Source organism: Macaca fascicularis, chromosome 2 (assembly GCF_037993035.2).
Source record: "Macaca fascicularis isolate 582-1 chromosome 2, T2T-MFA8v1.1".
NCBI classification, from domain to species: Eukaryota; Metazoa; Chordata; class Mammalia; order Primates; family Cercopithecidae; genus Macaca; species Macaca fascicularis.
This window is the reverse complement of record NC_088376.1, coordinates 182,733,472-182,756,918: the sequence shown is the minus strand read 5'-3', so window position 1 is coordinate 182,756,918 and position 23,447 is coordinate 182,733,472. Positions and strand designations below refer to the sequence as shown.

The 23,447-nt window shown below is 37.6% G+C and overlaps 1 protein-coding gene and 1 long non-coding RNA gene across 12 annotated transcripts in view; one reads left to right on the top strand and one right to left on the bottom strand.

Moving 5' to 3' along the window:
• LOC135969479 (uncharacterized) overlaps positions 1-2,714 on the bottom strand; it is a 121,169-nt gene extending 118,455 nt beyond the window's left edge. Inside the window, exon 1 of the long non-coding RNA XR_012431737.1 lies at positions 2,527-2,714. This is a non-coding gene — a long non-coding RNA (uncharacterized lncRNA). The remainder of the gene's footprint in view (positions 1-2,526) is intronic.
• A 744-nt stretch (positions 2,715-3,458) lies between these two features.
• Positions 3,459-23,447, top strand: part of TBC1D23 (TBC1 domain family member 23) — a 64,093-nt gene continuing 44,104 nt past the window's right edge. For all 11 annotated transcript variants that reach the window (XR_012431733.1, XR_012431732.1, XM_074033615.1 and 8 more), the window contains exons 1-2: positions 3,459-3,538; positions 21,356-21,467. Coding sequence is in view for 2 of the 11 variants with exons in the window: in XM_005548307.4 (XP_005548364.1) it covers positions 3,486-3,538; positions 21,356-21,467 (165 nt within the window). In the remaining 9 variants the exon portion in view is untranslated. The remainder of the gene's footprint in view (positions 3,539-21,355; positions 21,468-23,447) is intronic.

Below are 23,447 nucleotides of genomic sequence, written 5' to 3'. Positions count from 1 at the left end.
ACAGTCAACACCAACTCATCAGGCATGTGAGTGAGCCACCATGGAACTGGATCCTCCAGCCCCACTGAAGCCTTTAGATGACTGCATGACTGCAACCCTGGCCAACATCTTGCCTCCAACCTCAAGAGACCCTAAGCCAGAACATCTAGCTAAGCTGCTTCTAGATTCCTGAATGCACAGAAATTGTGAGTTAAGTATTTATTGCTTTAAGACATTGAGTTTTGGGGTAATTTGTTGTGTAGCAGTAGATTAAAACATCTCAGGTCTTTGTCTTCACCTAAGAATGCACAAAAGTCAAGAAAAGGCTGCACGAATATGGAATAAATGATCAAGAGCTATGATCATTTCTCCATCTCTTTTTAACAATGGTAAAATAATATTTCAATGAAAACTGAATTAAATTCTACTCACATAACAACTATGACCATGCAGATGAGTTCATAATCCTTACCTGTCCCTGAACCCAACCAGCCATTTCTATATAGGTGAATAGTTTAATCCATTACAAAAGTACTTCAGAAAATTCCCTAGTTCATTTTACAAACATTTATGGAGATTCTACTGTGTCGCAGGCATGGTAGAAATTAAGTACATGTAATACAGTATAAATGACATAATTATATGGCTCAGAACACCAAATAATAGATGCAAAATCTTTTTATGTTCTCTACAATTTCATTTAAAACCAAGACATTTTAATTTTATCGTTATGAGAAATACATTTTGATTTGATTTTATCCAAGGATAATATGAAATAATACACCTTCCCATTAGAATGTGGGATCTACAATTAGATGCACAAATGCAGGTAGGGGATACACCCTAAGATTTCATAATGAAATCCTCTCTAGTTCTTGAAAAGTGTTTTTGTTTTGTTTTAAGCAGAGGTCCATTATGAAAATTTAACAAATTCTACTTGAGGGAGTGAAACCTGTCTCAGAAAAATAAAAATAAAATAATAACAAAGAAAAAGGAGTCAAAGACCTTCCAAGTTTCAAGTACTACTTGGCCTCTCAGCTAGATTTCTAGAGTTATCACTAGAGGAAAAAGGATGTCCGAGGTCTTGAATATCATGACCTTGGAGCAAATACTGAGTAGAACTTACAACAGGTTGATGAATAAAGAGCAAATGGGCAGGGCATGTTGCCTCACACCTGTAATCCCAACACTTTGGAAGGCCAAGGTGGCTGGATCACCTGAGGTCAGGAGTTCGAGATCAGCCTGGCCAACATGGCAAAACCCCGACTCTACTAAAAATACAAAAATTAGTCAGGCATGGTAGCACACGCCTGTGGTCCTGGTTACTTGGGAGGCTGAGACGAGAGAATTGCTTGAACTTAGGAAGCAGAGGTTGCAGTGAGCTGAGATCATGCCACTGTACTCCAGCCTGGGTGACAGAGTGAGACTCTGTCTCAAAACAAACAAACAAACAAACAAACAAACAAACAAAAACAAACAAAAAAACCAAAGACACAAATCCCCAGAAGATACTATCGCTAAACAATTTCGGTTGAAATCTTGTCCCCAATGGGTTATACATCACTAAGATATTGACCCTGTCTAGACCTGGCTCCCTAATTTGTGAGGACTAGTACAAAATTAAAACCAGTGGCTCCTTGTTCCCAAATTATTAAGAATTTCAAGATGGCAACACTAGACTGTGAAATTAAGCACAGAGTTCTTCTAAGCATATGGTCTCATGCTATTGCATAGACTACATGTCCATGAAGCTGGCTCTGGCTCCATTAAAGAACACAGAAGTCAGAACTTTCCACTTTACTTTGACAGAATAAAGAACTGTTTAAAAATGTCAAGTGACATATTTTTAATGGGAAAATATTCTACTAGAGACTATAAAGCAGTTGCTGATTTAATTATACTCAAAATGAATCATAATTGAGTACTAGAATCTTCTTAACCAGTGAACAACTGCTTCTCATGTCAATGACTGAATAGGTTTTAAAACCATTTTTTGAAAAGTTTCTGAAAACCTACTGGCAACAATTGAAGGGACCCAGCGGAGGTCCTGAATATTAGAATGGTAATGTGACCTAGATTCACGTCTTTTATTCTTTTTGATAGAAGGCATCTAAAGTCTCATTCTATGTTAAAAGAAATGTTCCCTAACAGAGGACTGAACATTACAGAGATCCAGACCTTGGAAGTGGGTGCAGTACCATGCAGATCTGTATTATTGCCTTTTAGGGAAGAGAGTGAACATGTTTTTGGTTGTAAATGAGATAGCTGTACTATGTTTTGTATTTATTTTAATAAAAAATAGGCTTTAAAATTATGAAACACTTTCCATACCTAAGTATAGACTCTGTAAAGAATACTGGCCACCTATGTGGCCACCTTGGGCCCTTAAGAAAATATTAAAAATTTAATGCAAACTCCTCCCTTTCCCTGAATGTAACTGCCATTCCGAGATTTCTATGTATCATTCCCCTGCATTTTAAACTCATATGGATCTATTTTTAATATACTGTCTTTTAAACACCAAATATAAATGATACCATACTTTACCTATCCGTCTGCAATCTGTTTTGCTCATTTAACAGCGTATTTTTCAGATGTATCCATATTGTTACATGCAGTACTACTTCATCACTGTTGTTTTCAGGGCTTGCAAAAGCATTTCTTTAGGTCCATCCTCCTGAGTGTGTGCTCATCCCAAGGCCCCGGTGGTGGCCAAGTGTCCGCCCATGTGGTGTGAAGGGGAAGTGGAATGGGAAGAGAAGGATTTTGGCAGCTCTCCTTTCCTGGAATTCCAGTCCTAGAATTCTAAATTCGGACTTGATCTTTCAGACTGTTAGGAAGATATATTTAAGTTACGAGGCTAGAACGTATCTCCTTTAGTATTTAGCTTGATTTACAACTTTTAAATATTCAGACAAAAAGTATGCGGGCCTTCACTTATACTTTTGACGGGGCCTCACAAATAGGGGTGGTCCTGCCCCTTTCCTTACGTCCCACTTCTTTCTGCAAATTAAATTGCTACAGCAGGAAATTACTGAACTGTGGCTCTTCTCCTACGTCCGCCTTCCCTGTGTCAATTCCCATTTCCCTGGGTTTCTCAAATAGTTAGGACTCTAAATTCTAACTTTGTTAATTTCGACGCCAAGCTGGAATGAAGACGCTAACTGGACGCCAAAAAGAGACGCTGTTACCACACAAGGCCTCCAACTGGGACGGCTCCCACCGAGCTCCGCCCACCCCGCCCCGTCCGCGGCACCGTGGCATCCTGGGACATGTAGTCTTTGGAGGGGCAGCTGCCTCCACCAAGTCTCCTCCCCCAAGACGCTGCCTTTCGGCCTCGGGACGCCGTGACGCTACGTTCCTGCAGTCCCTTGCCACCTCCCTCTTTCTTCCCGTCTGGGGAAGCTCAGTGCTGGACTTCCGAAGACCTTTTACGACATTGGGTCTCGGAGTTGGTCTCAGCGCGGGATCCACTTTTCGGCAAAGTGACGTGGACGTCAACAGCAATGGCGGAAGGAGAAGAGGTCCTGCCGCTGCCAACGTCGAGCGGCGACAACTGGTGAGTGAGAGCCGGGGCTAATTCCCAGTGCCCCTTTATTCTTCCTTCTCAACATCGTGCCGGTCCCCGAGGAGCCGTCTGGCGTCGGCATAGAACGGAGAGGCCGGTCCTAGGCGAAGTCCGGTGCCCTGCCCCGCCCCCTCTGCCTGCCGGGTGCCCCCTGCCTGCCAGGTTCTACCCGAGGGACTGGGGCGGGACTCCCAAGGAGAGGGGTGTCATCCAGGTGCTGGGCCTCAGAACGGTCCTCCCATGTCGTCCGTCAGTCTCCAAAGTGTGCTGGAGAGGGTGGCTTCAGGGCTGGGTTTGGCCGGAGTCCCTGGCTGTGGGAGTTGGAGTAGGCTGAAGACGGAAGTTTGTTGGATGCAGATCTGAGGCACTAAAATACAATATGAAGAAAAGACGTTTTGAAATGACCACTGCGAACTTTGCTTGAGGGTTCAGAGGTTGACCCCAGGAGGATCCCTTCCACGTAGCTGGTATACTTTTTTTTTATTCCGGCTGTTATCTCGTTTTGCATTCCAACAGTTTTCATCATGCGTCTCCTTCACGCAAGTCGTTTCCCCTACTACCACGTTTCTCACAGCTCGATTTCTGAGCTTTGGATGCAGTGTGGGACTTTGCTCTTGCTGCACCCAAGCTTTTGCATGCTTACCTGATTTATAGTCGGGATGGTGGGGGAGGACCGCCAATAATTTTTTGGTAAATTGCTTACCCAGTGTTAATCTTTGGGAAAGGCTTCTACTTTTGAAATGGTTGATCTCACAGTACGTTGTTATCTTCTACAACATCACTTTTGAAAAAGGGACCTTTAGAGGCTTGTCTAAGTTTTACAGTTGATCTAAGTGTATTAACCACATGTATTAGTTTTGGCTTTACTTGTTCGTTATATTCTTTGTGTACAGCTCATGGGCACTTTAAAAATAATACAGGACATTCATAGACCTCGACTTTAATCCCAGAGGAAAAAAATGGAAATCGTTGAAAGGGATAGATAATTAGTAATTAAGAAATTGAGCTCTCCATTAGCAGACATCAAACATTCCTTAGCGCTGGGCTCTCCAAGGTGTCAGAGGAACACTTCATGGTGATCTAGATGTAGTTTTTGTTCTTCAACTTGCTTATGTTGGAGTTGGGGAGGTATAACAAGGTAAAATTAATCTCATTCTTTGTGAGCGTGATTAAAAGTATTACGAGAGGTCGGCAGTGGGGGCTGGGGCAGTTGGAGTCACTGGGGGAAAGCTTCATGAAAGCAGCAGCATTTCAATTAGGCTTTGAAGAATGAGTAGGATTTAAACCCCAGGGCTGTCTGATAGAAGCCACATATTGTAATTTAAAATTCTCCAGTAGCAGCATTAAAAACTAAAAAGAAGCTGGGCGCGGTGGCTCACGCCTGTAATCCCAGCACTTTGGGAGGCCGAGGCGGGCGGATCACTTGAGGTCAGGAATTCAAGACCAGCCTGACCAATATGGTGAAACTACGTCTCTACTAAAAATACAAAAGTTAGCGTGGCGTGGTGGCGGGTGCCCGTAATCCCAGCTGCTCAGGATGCTGAGGCAGGAGAATCGCTAGAACGCGGGAGGCAGAGGTTACAATGAGCGGAGATCGAGCCACTGCACTCCAGCCCGGCGACAGTGTGAGACTCCGTCTCAAAACAAAGAAAAACGAAAACTGAAAAGAAACAGGTGAAATCAGTTTTAATAATCTATTTAACATACTTCAACATGTAATTAGTTTAAAAATTATATAATTGTACATCTTTTTTGTGCAAAGTCTTCAAAATCCAATGTGCATCTTACATCTACCTTATATTTCAGTTTGGTCTAGCCACATTTCAGATATTAAATATCCACACATGGCTTGGGGCTAACATATTAGTGCAGAATCAGATTAAGAGATGGAAAAGGCCTCTGAATGGAGTAACAGCATAAGCCAGGGCGTAGACAAGGCAACTAATTTGTTTTGAGAGTAAGAATGAGAACTACCTGGTTGGAAAGAAGTTGCAGAAAAATACGTCTTTTTGCTTCTGGTATCCGGCAAGAATGGCAGGAGAAAAAAGAAAAATAGGTCTGGAAAAATAGTAAAAAAAGTTTTTAACTAATTAAAAGAACCTTTTATCAGTGACAGACATTACAACACTTTTCAGAAAGTGACCTAGTTGATTATAGCCTGAAGTTTGCTGTTTTGGAACGGTGAATTGTATCATAACCTGGCCTTCACCAGCTCATTGAGTGCCGTGAGGGGAAATGTTTCCACAGTTAAGGTGCCTCTGGGGAGTTCTTAGGTTTGAGGGATTGTGAGCATGTTCCTGGTTCGCAGGGGCAGAGGACATGGAGTGAATGTTTACTAGAGACAGCACTTGTTCTCTTGTGGGATTGCTGTATCTTTGGTGTGTGTTTGTATTTTTGCTGGTTTTATTTTCATGAATGGAGGAACACTGACATGGTCAGTGATTTCTGTTTTCCCTCCATCCTCTTCTAATCTTTCTCCTTTTTCTCCTAGCACTCTCATCGTCCCCCCAGAATAGGGTTTGAATAGAGTCAGGAAGACTTTGGGATTGGGAGCCATAGATTCAGTAAAGCCTGTGTTCTTAGAGTGCTTGGTGAATGGGTTATAGAATGGGGATGCTTTACTCTTTTTTTATTTTGTTTTAAGAAACGAGGTCTCGCCATGGTGCCCAAACTGGCCTCATACTCCTGAGTAGCTGGAGACTACAGGTGTGCCCTATCCGTCCAGGTGTTTTACGCTCTCTTTCTCTTCCCTTCCTCTCCCTCCCTCGCTTTCTTTCTCTCTTTTTGAAGCAAATGTTTTTAACTCCGTCAGATGGAATTTTTTCCAAAATACATCGTATATCTTACTGCCTAGCTCAAACTCATCTTAATGACTTGAGTCATTCAGTTTACAAATGTAATTTAAGGATAAAACTACATGCCTGTCCTCAAGGAATTTATGGTCTAGATACAGGAGGTGTGTTTGAGAATGTGGATTACTTTTGTGTTACTGTAATATGGTGAGACTTTTGGGGCCTATCTAGACAAATTGTTGCTATGCTAAATGACACAGCAGTCCCTTTTCGAGATTGCTTTTTGTAAGTTTTTCCTATTTTCTTTTTTTGTTGTCAGTAGTATCTCTTAATTTGTTCCTAGTCTGTGAAACTAAGTCATTGAACTTGTTAAAATTGTATATACATTCTTTAAAAGGCTCAGGATGGACCTTGAAGATCTTAAAAGTATGTGGACTCTATGACATTGTTTTTGCTGATTTTCAGTTATGTTCTAGTTCAGTGCTTCTCAAAATTTAAATGTGCTTTGGAATTATCTGGGGAGCTTGTTAAAATGCTACCCAGGTAATTGTAGTTGTGATTCAGTAGATTTTGAGGTGGAACTTGAGATTCTGTTTCTGACTAGCTTCTGGGTGTTGCCGATTATGGTGGTTTATGGACCACACTTTAGTTATCAGGGTTCTAGATTATATGTATATCAGAATGAGTAGGTCAGAGGAATTTGTGTATGTCACATTGTATCACCTTACAGGTTATACTAAAATACGTGTAATTACATGACTTATCGTTGCTCTTTAGATAATGAACTTCTCAAGGGCAGTGGCTGATAAAAGGCAGGCGGCTCAGTAAATGTTTGTTGAGTGAATGTACGCATGAATGAATAAAGACTTTCATATAATTATGTGCAATAGCATACTAAGCTGTCATTTCATACAAATTTCCTGACTCCAGTGTTTTTGTGAGCTGTGGAATTGTCTGTTAGTATAATGCTTATTCTTTATGGAAAGCCAGAGTAATCAGAAAATGCCTCGGCTTTCAAGCTCTCTGGGATTCAGCCATGTAAGCTCAAAGGGTGTGCTGAAATTTTTGTAAAAATGCTTATAGTTAGTTTGAAGTGATTTGAATTTAATTTTAAAAAATTAATATAAGTTGTGAGAATCTGGATTTGTAAAATTAAACATGTTGAATTGTTACAGTGAAAAGATTGGTAATTACCCTTCTTGGTATTGAAGAAAAATAGCACTGGATTTGAACATATATTCTCATTTTCCAAGACTTTCTTCCTGAAATAATGTCTAAAGATCTAAAGTCATAACTTAAAAATTGTTTTGGTCTTGCCGTTAATTATATAACTGTTGAAATTGGGAGTTTAATTAAAAAATGTTACTTAATATTCAGCTTTTAGTGTTTTTTATTGCTAAACTCTTCTTAAATTATTGCTAAACTTTTCTTAAAATTGTAAAAATATCAATTCCACAAGAATCTTCTATTGTTGTTAATCTGAGATGTGAGTAGCAATTGTTTGAGAATAAGAAGTTGTTTTTCAAAGTTTTCTGTACTCTGTAAATAGTACTATCAGTGGTCCCTGTTTAATAATCATTAAAATATGAGAAAAAATTTAAATATCATTTAAGAACTAAGTGTTTGAAATTTCAAATATGATATAATCAATAAAGAAATATGTTAAATACAAAAGAAAAAGTAACTTTGTTTAAGAAGAACATTGTCTACTTGTGAAATTGGGAAGGCTAGATACTACTTTAGAAGAAATGAGAAAATGAACTTCATTTGTTGAATTGGGGTTGTGATTTGACAGTTGATTTTGTAAACTATAATTAGAGGGCAGGCAAAGAAATGAAAAAGACATACTGTTTACATTAAAGTCTTTAATTATAATGTAAATTTTATAATTTTTAAAGATAATTTTTTTTTTTTTTTAAGACGGAGTCTCATTCTGTCACCCAGGCTGGAGTGCAGTGGCATGAGCTTATGATCTTGGTTCACTGTAACCTCTGCCTCCTGGGTCCAAACGATTCTCCTGCCTCAGTCTCTCAAGTAGCTAGGATTACAGGCATGTACCACCATGCCCGGCTAATTTTTGTATTTTTAGTAGAGATGGGGTTTCACCATGTTGGACAGGCTGGTCTCGAACCCCTGACCTCAGGTGATCCACCCTCCTTGCCCCCCACAGTGTTGGGACTATAGGCGTGAGCCACCACGCCCAGCCTAAAGGTAATTCTTAAGTAATAATTCACTTCTAGGATTTTGTTTCCTGTGGATGTTTTAATATCCATAATTTGAGTTAGCGATTGCTTTTTGCATGCTAAATAAATGTATTTCAGTTAATTCATTTTTATCTCTGTGTACTCACTGCAGAGAGGGGACAAGTGCATTCCCTATGTAAGTATAGTGAGCAATTCAGAGCACCCAGTTAAATATACTGCAGTATGCAGCCAACTTTTCAGAAGAGTCTTCTGGACAGAATTGAGAAAATATGCTTGACAAAGCATTTCTGCTGCATAGTGCTGAAATGTGGATTCTTTTTGGTATAAAGACAGTGCCTTTTCTCATGTGTCCAAAAGCAAAATAGAGTTTAGCAAAAACATTCTCAGTTCAGCAAACATTTGCTGAATAGTGGTTATATTCCAGCTGCTGTGTAAGGTTTTAGAAAAAAATTTGAAACCATTTTAAGACCAGGAATGTGCGTTGTGGTGCCTTCCTTGGACACTTTAATTTTTTCATCATTTTATCTCTAGGAATACTGTGTGAAAATAACTTCTGAAGATATCTAAATGCTGGTATTTTGGAAATTACAGGCTCTAGCAGAAAAGAATAGGATTAAACAGTTTGAAAAGGGGCAGGGCTTAAAATGAGTTCGATATTGAGAATTACAGATGGAAAGCAAGTAAGTACCTTCCACTGAGCTCATAAAATCAAATTCTTTCTTGTAGAAATAAAGAACATAAGAGCCACTTAAACCTATTTTCTGAAATTTACTGTCTAGTTGTTTTAAGGGTCTGCCTAACTTTTTAACCCGAGTTAAGAAAATAATGTCTAATTACATCATTTGTTGCAAGCCTTCATCTGTTTTCTTGATGCTTAAAGGAGTTTTTTCTTATCCTTTAGCTGACATTGCATTTGATAGTTGGGTGGGAATCTTGTAGTGTTTGCTTCTTTTTTAAAGTAGTTGTTACATTAAACTAGTGTTATGGTGGTATTTAATAATTTTAGCAAGGAGATACAGGTTGAATATGTCTTTGGAATGCTTGTATTATACTTAACCGGTTGAGCATCCTTAATCAAAAATCTGAAATCCATAATGCCTAAGTGAACATTCCTGTGAGTATCATGTTGGTGCTCTAGAGTTTCAGATTTTGGAGCATTTTGGAGTTGGGATTCTTGGATTTGGGATGCTCAACCTATATAAGAAAATACTATACATTTACATAGAGCATTACTCTTTATATATAATGCTTATATAAACGTTTCATTTTGATCTTAAAAACAGCTCTATGAGAAAGCATAGTTATGCGTTGGGTGTGGTGGCTCATGCCTGTAATCCCATCACTTGGGGAGGCCAAGAAGGGAGGATTGCTTGAGCTTAGAAGTTCGAGACCATCCTGGGCAACATAGTGAGGCCTCGTCTCTACTAAAAATAAAAAAATTAGCCAGGCTTGGTGGCACACACCTGTAGTCCCAGCTACTTGGGAGGTTGAGGCAGAAGAATTGCTTTAACGGGGGAAATCTAGGCTGCAGTGAGCTATGATCACTCCACTGCACACCAGCCTGGGTGACAGAGCGAGACTCGGTCTCATAATAATAATAATAATAATAATAATGTACGTGTGTTATTTTTCCTTTAAACAGTTTCTAACCTTTGTTTTGAAGCCTCTGTGCATCACTTTGTGATGCAAAAGATTTTTTCGTCTCATGTATGTGTGCAATTTGAATACCAGAAATCCTTTATTTTGTGAATTCCATTTAGATTAATAACCATCAGCATAAAATTCAGTGAAATCCTCTTATGAAAAAAAATCTTCTCTGATGGTTTCAGTCCAGCTTAAAAAAAAAAACCCAATATGTATTTCTTTGTCGAACTATGATCCCCATTGGCATAGTACCTTTGAGAATTGTCCATATGTTGCAAAGTGTTGTCACTTCATTTGCTATAGTTGTTTCTTTATAACAACTATGTTTCTGAAGTGATAGTTTCAAGACAAGGAATGTTGGTGACACTTCTTTTATCGTTACACTTTGGATAAAGTGGAAATTTGTAATAGACGTAGGTAGTATCTCTCTCTGACTTCTTGCTGTTTTCATACCACTCTCTGTCTTAGGCAAAAGATACACTCTATTTTTAGTTTCCAAATGCTGGGGGTAAGAAAACAAGGATGCACTTCATAGTGCCTTAAAAATACTGAAAAGTCACCCCATATATATAGATAGAAGGGAACAGTGTTGAGGATTTTTGTTTTGAGAAAGCATGGAAGAAGAAAGGATTTAGAGTACTCGCTGAAGTTGACTGCTCATTAGAGAAATTACTCTCCAATTTTGTAGTCAAAATCTTACAGCAAATGCATTGCAACATTATACATGTAGTTATGAGAAACCTTTTTGTGTCTGTCTTTTTATTTTTTACTTAGGCAACAACTGAGTTTTTTTCTTAGCAGAGAAAGGGGCACCATTGGTACCGTTGGTGTAATTTGATCTACATGGATTGTAGATCAAAAATAAATCTAAGATTTAAAACACCTGTTCCATTTGTAGTTAATTTTAGTAGCTTATAAAATAACATTTCTGTGATCTCTATCTCTTTTTGTCTATTGCATACAGTGATGAAATACTGTAGCTGTTAAGTTTGGCTTGTCAAGCCAAGAGGACTAGATTTAGCACCTTCTTTACTTGGCCCAAGATCATGATTAAAACACAAATTCTAGGGAAGATTACATTATTCATAAGGGAATCTCCCAAAGCTGTTTTTGTGGATCTGGTCCTAATGCAAAGTTTTACAGTTTTTTTAAAGCTGGTGAATGGGTGTTTTTCCCCTTGGCATATAAATTTGTAACTTGTTAAAATGCTTGTAACAAGCATGTCTGATTCTGACACAAATCTAGATAACTTCACAATTGTCAAATTGTATCAAATTGTGTTCTCTCAAGACTTTAAGTTATCAAGTTCTTTTCTGAATGTGCTATCATACTATTGAAATACTTGGAAAGTTTTGATGGTTTGAGGTTGGTGTTTAAAAATAAGTTGCACAAGACATACTGTGGTCATTGAGCTCCATGCGCATCTACTGTACAAGTGAATATGTAACAAAGTTATTCTCTTTTCATTTCTACCAAATGTCATACAGAATATTCAAGAGCTAATTAAGGAGTTTTGTTATGGTAGTACTTTGTAACCAGCGTCCTAACAATAGTAGCAAAATAGGTTCAGACAAAGCTTTGGTCCTGATGTCTCATTACCTGGGCATTAAGAAACCCCCAGAAATGTGGTGGCACAAATTAAGCCATGAAACCACAATTCAATACATGCAGCTTGCCACTGCTTGCTCAGTGTTCCACAGTTTGCTAGTGCTTATGACTAATTAGCTGTTCACTTTAGAACATTTTTAAATAATTGGTCAGAAGCTTATACCTGATTAGGATATATACATGGACAAGCTGGGCTGTCAAGGTTTAATCTGTGCTCACAGTGGTTTACATTCTAAACAAATATGAATAAACTGCACCTCATAGGCGCTCTCACACCTCTGTTCAACAGGATTTAGATGATAGGACTTGGACTAGAACCTTGGAATAGCCATCTGGCATGTAAGCTACATAAGAGCATTGACTTTTTTTTCTGTACTGCATCCCCAGTGCCTCACACAGTGGGTAGCCTGTAGTAGGTGCTCAATACGTATGTGTTGAAGGTTTGAATAAAAGAATACTTATGTCAGGGAAGGAAATAATTCAGAATGTGGGTTAGGAAAGCAGAGGAAAATCTAAAAGAGGGTGTTTTAAGGAGACAGTCAAACTTTGCAGTGTTTGTAAAGGGGACGAGAGCTGAGAAAGATGACTAATGACTTCTGAGAGCACCTTTAGTAGAGTGATGGAGGTTTTGGGTGAATGAGGGCATTTAGCTGAGTCGAGACTACTGTTTTCAAGGAAGTTGAACTGTAAAGGGAAGGAGAGAGGTGACTTTTTGATGGGAAGTAGGTTATATTTATATATAGGACCCTTCAAGTAAGTAAATGTGAAAATTTTAAAGGAAAGGAGATAATCACAGGTTATATTTTTGAATGCTAGAAGTACTTTCAGTGAAGATTTCTGAGTTCTTTTTTTTTATCTTGGCTCTGTTTAATACTGTTAGCAGACTCACAGGTTTGAATAATATCCTATGTGATAGAAATAACATATTTAAGATGTTTACATGTCAGGCTTTGGGCTTTTATTGATTTCCCAGTAGTGTAGCTTTTGTTTTTTTATTTTAAGAAAACAATAATGAATCTTAGACCTTGATCACTTTAAGACACAAAATTAATTTTTTAATGTGGTAACTGGATTTTCCTTGTAATTTCTCTGTACTCTGCTGTTAAGTGTAGAGTGATTACATATATTATAGGCCCTACTTGGTCCTTTTAAAACTGCTAGTCTTCATTATTTTTATAATTACAGAAAAGGATTCAATTTTGAGAATTTTGAAGATTAGTAAAGCTGACTTAGCTTAGTTGATAGACTGAGAGGCTTCATGAATTTAAAACATTTTTTTTTCCAACCCAGAAAACATTCTATTAATATCTTAGTGTTTTAGTTTTGGTTAAGAAAGAAGGTGGAGATGATACAGAGAGTGGTCCCTATGGAGTGGTGAGGATCAAAGAGGGATGAGAAGTGGAAGGGGGTTAGCAAGAGAGGGAAGAGATAAATTTAAGATGAGGGAAAAGTTGTTACATATATTGTCAAGAATTATTTGTGAAAGGAACAACCAAAAGTTTGGTAGCTGGATGGAAAGGGAAAGTGTGGGGACATTTTTGTGGTGAACATTGCTATTTCTAATGACAATTTTTGAGCATATTGTCTCGGAGGAAAGAGCCAGTAGAAAATAGACTGGAATAATAAGTTGCTTATGTTTATTTGTTTGTTTTTGGAGGGGGGCTGAGATCAAAGGGAAGAGAAGCCTGCTGGCCTATATTTTCTCTTTGGAGTCATAAGTAAAATCACGTGAGGTAAAGTGGCCGGGTAAGGAGTCTGAAGTAAGTGGTGAATAGGAGATTCCCAGGCACTATTGTTATATGATAGCATCATAGAGTTGTCTTATTTTCCCAAGAAGCCCACAGTGAGTAGAGTATAGGAACAAAGAAGGCAGACTGGTTAGATTAACCTAATGTTAGGAATTTGCAACTTTCTGAATGTAACAGAAAGACCAAGGAGTGAAGAAGTCAAGAGTGTTGTCAAGAATATGCTTTAAGTTTTGGGCCATGGAATCAAGACTGAGGACATAAAGTGAAGTCACAAGAAGACTCTTCTAACTAATCCATGCCACCCTTCCATCCTTTACCTTTGTCTCCATCCACAGAGAGTGTAGGGAGGATGCTTACTCCCTCAAATTAATTATTTTCTCCACTCAAAAATTGAGCCACATATTTTTATATCTTTTATGTTACTTCCAAGTTTATCATACTGAAAACTTTAAAAATACAGTTTGTTGTCAGCTGTAAGTTGAACTTGTTTAGCCTGTTTATACTTGCAATATTAAGTACTGGAGAGCTAGAATGAAACAGTTTAAAGTAGCACATATGCCACGTTGTTTCCTACTTAATGGTTCTGTAAAGTATCCTTTCTTAAGTAGCAGTTACTTAATACGCTAAGCAAAGAAGTAATATGTTTGAGAACATGCAGTATTTCATTTTCCCTTCCTGCCTTAGATTGCTAGGGGTAATGACCTCCAGAGATGACACAAACAAGTGGGAAAACATTCCATCCTCATGGATAGGAAGAATCAGTATTGTTAAAATGGCCATACTACCCAAAGCAATTTGTAGATTCAGTGCTGTTCTCATTAAACTACCGTTGACTTTCTTCGCTGAACTAAAGAAAACTATTTTAAAATTCATATGGAACCAAAAAAGAGCCCAAATAGCCTAGGCAGTTCTCAGCAAAAAGAACAAAACTGGAGGCATCATGCTACCTGACTTCAAACTACACTACAGGGCTATGGTAACCAAAACAGCATGATACTGGTACAAGAACAGACACATAGACCAATGGAACAGAATAGAGAACCCAGAAATAAGACTGCACACCTACAACTATCTAATCTTCAATAAACCTGACACAAGCAACGGGGAAAGGATTCCCTATTTAATACATGGTGTTGGGATAACCGGATAGCCATATGCAGAAAATTGAAACTGGACCCCTTTACACTGTATACAAAAATCACCTCAAGATGGAAATCTAAAAACTGAAAACCCCAGAATAAAACCCAGGGAATACCATTCAAAATTATATTTTCAGTACAATTGAGTTTATTATAAATATATATGTCTATAAATATATATGTCTGTAAATACACACGTGACAAACTGAAAAGTAATTAACAAAAAGTGATTATCTCATGGTAATGGAATTGTGGTTGGTTTTTAATTTTTTTAACGCATTGGCAAAATTGTCTAAAATGATTATTAAAAAGTCATTTTAAGAAAGTAAGCTGTTGTTCAGTAATAATAACAAAAGTAATAGTATTCATGGATTCTGTTTATTAAAGAATTATGTAGCCAAGCATTGCACTGAATGTTTTGTGTTCAGAAACTTATTTAAGCATTAACTGACCCTATAAGGTAAGCACTGTGGTGCTTTTTCCTTTTATAAGGTCACATGGCTGTTGAAGGGCCAAAATTGAAACCCGGATCTGACACTGAAGCTCAAATTTATGAATTTTTATAATACATTAGAGTTGATTTTTTTAATTGTGGTAAAGTATACATAATGTAAGAAGCTTACCATCTTAACCATTTTTCAGTGTGCATTAGTATTAAGTACATTTACATTGTTGTGCATATAATCTCTAGAACTCCTTTCATCTTGCAGAACTGAAACTTTGTATCTGTTAAAGAGCTCTGCATTCTGCCATCCCTCTGCCCTGGTAACCTCTATTCTACTTTCTGTCTCTCTGAATTTAACTACTCTAAGTACCTCATATAAGTGGCATTGTATAGTATTTGTCTTTTTGGGACGGATTTATTTCACTTACCGTAATGTTGTCAAGGTTTACCTATGTCGTAGCATGTGTCAGAATTTCCTTCCTTTTTAGGCTGAATAATAGTCCGTTATAGCTGTACATAAAGTACACCCCCCCATTTTGTTTCTTCATTCATTCCTCAGTGAATGGACACTCGGGTTGCGTTCACCTTTGTGCTACTGGGAATAATGCTGCTGTGAACATGTGTATACAAAAGTCTCTTTCAGACTCTGCCTTCAGTTCTTTCAGACATTCCAGGATATGGAATTGCTGAATTGTATGGGACATTTATTTTTAATTCTTTGTGGAACTGTCATACTGTTTTCCATAGTGGCTGCATCATTTTGCATTTCCACTAACTGTTCACAAGAGTTCACAGCTTTGTCAACACTTGTTATTTTATGTTTTTGAAAGTAGTAGTCATCCTAATGAGCGTGACGGGTTCTTTGGTTTGGTTTTATTGTTTTTTGTTTGTTTGCTTTTTGAGACAAGGTCTTGTTCTGTAGCCTGTGTTTTGAGACAGGGTCTCATTCTGTAGCCCAGGCTGGAGTGCAATGGTGTGATCTTGGCCTTACTACAGCCTCTGCCTCCTGAACTCAATTGATCTTCCTGCCTCAGCCTCTTGAGTACTTGGGACTACAGCCGCACACCACTACAACTTGATATTTTTTGTAGTTTTTGTGGAAACAGATTTTTTCCATGTTGCCCAGGCTGGTCTCAAACTCCTGGGCTTAAGCCATCCAACCAGAAGTGCTGGGATTACAGGTGTAAGCTACTGCTCCTGGCCTGGTTTGGGTTTGGTTTTTGAGTGAGGTTTTAATAGACTTGATCTTTAAATTCTTTCAGACCTCTTGAAGAATAAATAATTAATAAATAATACATATGTATCATACACTTAACCAGTTGAACTACTGATACTTATGTTCAAAATTAAGGTAATTATAATAACCAAAAAGTTGAAAAAACTCAAAAGCCCATTATGTGATGGATGGATAAGTAAAATATGGTATATTCATATACAGTGGACTATTTGGCAATGAAAAGCGTGTACTGATACATGCTACATTATGGATAGATGTTGAAATGTTATGCTAAATGAAACCAGGCATAAATGCCACACATTATATGATTCCATTTATATGAAATATCCAGAATAGGTAAAATATGTAGAGACAGAAAGTAAATCAGTGGTTGGTAGAGGCTGGGGGCAGGATAGGAGGTGCTGGTGGGGAGGAATAGTGAGTGACTGCTAATGGGTATGGGGTTTCTTTAAGTGAAGAAAGATACTTGTTTAAAAAAAAAAAGGGGATGAACTAAGTTTTGTTTCTTGTTTTTGTGCCCTGTTTGGCGAGAGAGTGTGTACATTTAAACAGTTTTCATAAATTTTGAAATGATGGGAAAAATAAGTTTTTAGAACATGGTTGGGAGGAAAACCAAATTTAGAAAAATGTTAATATATAGTCATTTTTTGCTAGTGGGAGATTTTCTGTAACTTTTTAAATTTTAGGAACAAAATATATGTAATCCAATTGCTTTTAAAAATCATAATTTTTGTATGATTCAATATGGTTTATTCAGAAAATTACAAAATTTCTAATAATGAATTAATTATAGAAGCATTTGGAAATGCATATTAAATTTGGTAGTGCTTGAAAATTCGTGCTTCCTTCTCCCATACATTGTGCAAATGCTTCCATATGTTATTCACCATTTGGTGGAAGAAGAAAAATCCAATTCATTTGCTAGCTTGAGTATAAACATTAAACTAATTCCATGTAAATCTAGTGACATTGTTTGCTCATTGTAATTCTGAAGCAACTTGGGCTACAATGCTTAGAGTAGGTGATTTTATCATACAACATCAGGTGAGGGGATATTCTGTTATGTTTTATTTAGGTTTTGAAAATATGCTATTGATAGATCATGACAGGAACCTATGGTATTATACCAACACATGTTAATAGTTTAAAAGTCACAGAGTCAGGAGGAGGTGAGTTTCTCCTTCCTTCCAACCTCAGAAGCATTGGATTTGGTCTGTCCTGAACTTTCTGAGCAAAGTAGATAATTTTGCTTATTTTTTGTATTTCTTAGAATAAATGGACAAGGCCTGTACTTTTCTGTTTTAAAACCTTGTCTGGATGTCCAGTGTAACTGTACCAACCTTTAATTTGTAAGGTCAGTGAGAAGCTGCTGTAAGGTCTAAGAAGACTGAACAAAACACAGTCCACCTACTCATACCACACCAGATATGGATTTTGCTTTTGTGTGTTAGAATTGTATTACTTGTTTAAAAGTAGAAACTTGGTTTAGGGGAAGAGGAGAGAGCTAAATGCCATAGAATTCTTATCTCTGCTTGATCCTTCTATGAATTATTTACCTTAACAATTTTCAGCTCTTTACTACTTTTATAAGCACATTTATATTGTCGAAGGTCTAGTAACTGTACCTTTGGATGCCTTGTTCAGAAAATCATGTTACTTTTAATTATTTAGGTTTGTAAGAAGTATCTTTTACTAATTAAGGTGTAGCATTTTCTGGTCTTCGAAGGAGCCCTTGCTGATGGTTCTACTGCTGGAGAGCACATTCGTGGTTCCCTGGGGACAGCATCAAAGAATCCAACAGCAGCTGTATCAACAGAGATGTGCTTGTACATTGTTATGATTTAAAAAGTACTTTGAGGATTGGGCATTTTGCAACAAAATACAAGCTTTGTTCTCGGGAATAGTAAGGGATTTGGCAAAATTATTTCAAAAAGAAAAGAAATTTGCACTAAAAAGTGAACAATTCTAATTCTTCATCTAGTAAAATAATTTCATTTCAGTAAGTAGTGTTTTTAGTCCCTCATTATTTGATACATTTGACTGTTTAAATATATAGTATTTTTTCACCAAAGATGCCATTAAATTTTCTTTGTTTCATGGTTACTAACAGCCTGCCTTGTACATTTTGGCCAGAAGAGAAGAGATAAACCCCAGTGTTTATCAGCTGTAGACCTGAACTGTCTCTCAACAGTAGACTTGAAATCTTTTTCTCTACCTCTCCCTTCCAACACTTCGGTGACCATATAGCAAAAGAACTAAGTGTTTCTTGTGTGGTCACTAGTTATCTTCTGTTCATATGAATTTGTAGTAGCTTTGTCAAGGAACCTTTCAAATTCAACAAGTACTTTTCTGTTGAGTATGATCCTATGTGATTACATTTTCATGTAATTCCTTTCCCTTAGGAGAGCAACATTTTATGAAATATGTACATTTAAACTAATATTCTTAGATGCCTATCAATGGGGAGGTTTTCATTGTCTTATTGAAAAAAATGAAGAGTGGGAGTAATTTATTTTCTTCAGAACCACAAAAATGGGACAAAAATCCTGATTTCCTGATCCTAGTGAGATGAACTGCCTTTTGGACTGCTTCAAGGAATGTTATAAGTTGTCCAGGTCATGAAGCTCTTAAAAATTTGTACAGATTTTTAATGTGTGCCGAAATCGTAAACAGTGACTGAAACCTCAGTTTTTGAAAATTCCTAAGGAATTGAGTGATTTTTTGTTTCTTTTTTTTTTGAGATGGGGTCTCACTCTGTTACCCAGGCTGGAATGCAGTAGCGCCATCTCGGCTCACTGCAGCCTCTGCCTCCCGGGTTCAAGCAGTTGTCTGCCTCAGCCTGCCAAGTAGCTGGGATTACAGGCACCTGCCACCACGCCCGGCTACTTTTTTGTGTTTTTAGTAGAGATGGGGTTTCATCTTCTTGGCCAGGCTGGTTTTGAACTCCTGACCTTGTGATCCACCCACCTTGGGCTCCCAAAGTGCTGGGATTACTGGCGTGAGCCACTGGGCCCAGCCAGAATTGATAATTTAACTGGTTATTTTCTGGCTAGAAAACAATATATACCTTTGTAAAAGTATTCTTTTAGTTATTTTTACCTTATACAAATGAAATTAAATTCATACTTTTCTCCTAAACATAGTAGACCGAACAAAACTGCTTGGTAATTTACTTGATGATTGTTGCGGGAAGTCAGGGACCCCGAACAGAAGGACCTGCTGGAGCCACAGCAGAGGAATATAAATTGTGAAGATTTCATGGACATTTATCAGTTCCCAAATAATACTTTTATAATTTCTTTTGCCTGTCTTACTTTAATCTCTTAATCCTGTTTTCTTCATAAGCTGAGGATGTACATCACCTCAGGACCACTATGACAATTGTGTTAACTGTGCAAATTGATTGTAAAATGTGTGTTTGAACAATATGAAATCAGTGCACCTTGAAAAAGAACAGAATAACAGCGATTTTTAGGAAAAAAGGAAGACAACCATAAGGTCTGACTGCCTGCGGGGTCAGGCAAAAAGAGCCATATTTTTCTTCTTGCAGAGAACCTATAAACAGACATGCAAATAGGGAAGATATCACTAAATTCTTTTCCTAGCAAGGAATATTGATATTAATACTCTGGGAAAGGAATTCATTCCTGGGGGGAGGTCTATAAATGGCCGCTGTGGGAATGTCTGTCCTGTGTGGTTGAGATAAGGACTGAGATACACCCTGGTCTCCTGCAGTACCCTCAGGCTTACTAGGATTGGGAAACTCCATCCTGGTAAATTTTTGGTGAGACTGGTTCTCTGCTCTTGAACCTTGTTTCTTCTGTTAAGATGTTTATCAAGACAATATGCGCACCGCTGAACATAGATATCAGGAGTTCTGCCTTTTGCCTTCAGAAGCATGTGATCTTTGTTCTGCTTTTTGCCGTTTGAAGCGTGTGATCTTTGTGACCTACTCCCTGTTCATACACCCCCTCCCCTTTTGAAATCCTTAATAAAAACCTGCTGGTTTTGAGACTCTGGTGGGCATCACGGTCCTACTGATATGTGATGTCACCCCTGGTGGCCCAGCTGTGAAATTCCTCTCTTTGTACTCTTTCTCTTTATTTCTCAGCCAGCCAACACTTATGGAAAATAGAAAGAACCTATGTTGAAATATTGGGGACAGATTCCCCGGTAGATGATGTGATATTATTCTTTTTCTTTAATATACCAATAGATCATTTTTCCCCTCTAACATTTATTTAATACTTATTTTAAGCTAGGCACTGCTCTAGGCATGATATTGATATAGTCATTTACTAAATAGTCTCAGGCTGCAGTGTTTTGAATTCTTGACTGAATTGAGCATAATGTTAAGAACATGAATTCAGGAACCAGACTGTTAAAATTTGAATGCTGGCTCTACTGCTAATATGACATGTGACCATAATATGACATGTGACCATATACCATAATACTGGTAAACACCTTGAAAGAATAGTAACTTTTTAATACCAATAAAGTTATTTCTTCAGTTGTCCCCTAAATGTCTATAACCCTTCTTTGCCTCCATTTTTGCATCTGTATGTGGGGCCGGTAATGTAACCTACCTCATAGGGATTGTTATAAGGATTAAAAAGAACACATAAAGTGTTTGAAATAGTGCCCCACACATAGTTGCTATGTAAAGTCATTACCACTGCTAGGAACACTATTATTACTATGACTTCACAGTGCTGTCAGCCAGCTTACTCCATCTCCTCTTTAAAGTAATCTAGGAAAAGACAACGAAACTGGTTAGAACTAAGGGTAAAATGAGAGTAAATTGACTATATGAAGCCTGAGATTTCCCACCAAGAAAACATGTTGTGTATGCCTTGGCATTACATTTTGGCTGCTGAGAACTTTTGTGTCTTAGACAAGCCTTTAATAGGCCATGCTTATAAATGAATCTTGAATAAGAAAAAAGTATGAAGTAAAGTTTATTTTAATAAATAGGACTTGTTTTTTAGGGAAAAAGATCTTGAAGAAGCTCTGGAAGCAGGAGGTTGTGATCTTGAAACTTTGAGAAATATAATTCAAGGAAGACCACTGCCTGCTGATCTGAGGGCCAAAGTTTGGAAGGTAACTAGAAACTAAAATGAATAAAATATAATCACTGAAGAATAATATTTTTAAAAGTTTGTTGCTTCAGCTGTCTTAGTTGCAGAAAACTTTATTATCTTATGAGCATGCCACATCTAGAAGATTTATCAAACAGTAGCTTATTAAAATGTGTGTTTCTGTAGTGTTTGGTATATTTAACAATAATGGTTTAGATTTTGGAGTGTAATATGTGCTTTTGTAGGCATTGGAAATGGTGTTTATGGGGCCAGGCGCAATGGCTCATGCTGTAATCCCAACACTTTGGGAGGCTGAGGCGGGCGGATCCCCTGAGGTCAGGAGTTCAAGACCCTCCTGGCCAACATGGTGAAACCCCATCTCGACAAAGAGGCTGAGACAGGAGAATTGCTTGAATCCAGGAGGTGAGGCTACAGTGAGCTGAGATAGCGCCATTGCACTCCAGCCTGAGTGACAAAGTGAGACTCCATCTCAAAACAAACGAAAAGAAGTGATATTTATGAAAATTGTTTCGTGAAACAAGATACAATCAGTGAGTAAAATAGGATGTATATTTGCAGATACAGATCATAGCAATGTTAAAAAAAAAAGAAAAAGTATGCCTCTGGCTGTTGGGGTTATAGGAAACTTTCCCTTTGTTTTCCTCTATTCAGCTATTCACCAGTGCGTGTGTATTATTATTCTTTTTAATTTTGAATTAAGATGTTGTTATGATTATAAAAGAAATACATGTATTTGTGGAAACATATATGACATAACAACCACAAAGGTTAAAATAAAAATCTGTTATCTACCACCTATAGGTAAAACACGTAAGGTCTTGGTGCTTACCTTTTTACCTTTTTGCCCTATGCATATACGTAACAGAAATGGAATTAAAACTGTACATAGCATTCTGAACATTTTATTATAGAAGTTTAAGTACATGCAAAAGCGTAGAACTTGTATAATGAACTCCCATGTGCCCATAACCCAGCTTTAACTGGTATCAACATTTAACCAATGTTGTTTGATTAGTATCCTCATCCTTTCCTCCACATCTGACTCACTGGACTGTTTTAAAGCAAATCCTTGCTAGCATACTAAAAGTCTGAAACATTTAAAAGAATGGTAATTCCTGGCCAGGTGCAGTGGCTCACGCCTGTAATCCCGGCACTTTGGGAGGCTGAGGTGGGTGGATCACCTGAGGTTAGGAGTTTGAGACCAGCCTGGCCAACATGGTGAATCCCCATCTCTACTAAAAATACAACAATGAACTGGGTGTGGTGGCCGGTGCCTGTAGTACCAACTACTTGGGAGGCTGAGGCAGGAGAATCGCTTGAACCCGGGAGGCAGAGAGGTTGTGGTGAGCCGAGATCATGCCACTATGCTCCAGCCTGAGCAACAGTGCGAGGCTAAGTCTCAAAAAAAAAAGACTGGTAATTCCTTAACATCATGAGATAATTTCTTTAGTTGTCTCATACATGTGTTTTTATAGGTGATTTGTCTAAATTTGAATTCTAGTAGGCCTACCTGTTGCATTTGGATATGTCACTTAAGATTCTTTAAATCAACACAGTTTATTTTATATTTTTAAAAAAACCTTACAAAACAGCAAAAACATTTTCTCAATTTATTAAATATTCTTCTGTATAATTTTAAAATATATATGGCACAGATGTACTTTTTTTTTGCTTGTACATTCTGTTGTTTTTACATTTTAAAAAAACAGGAAAGATGATTGCTTGTGTAAATTTACATATCTAAATATATAAATATTTTGGGTAATTTATTGTATTCCCTAAATCAACATGAAGAAATATCTAATGTAGGAGAATTTAAAATAATTCTGCTGGTTGTGACATGGCTAAATACTCAACATTTGGTGGAGTATAGATACCTTAATTGTAATCTTTATTATTATTTTTAAATTCGGGCCTTTAATTATTATAGCATATTTTCCAAGAATGAGGAATAACATATGAACTAGTCGCTTTTTAAATC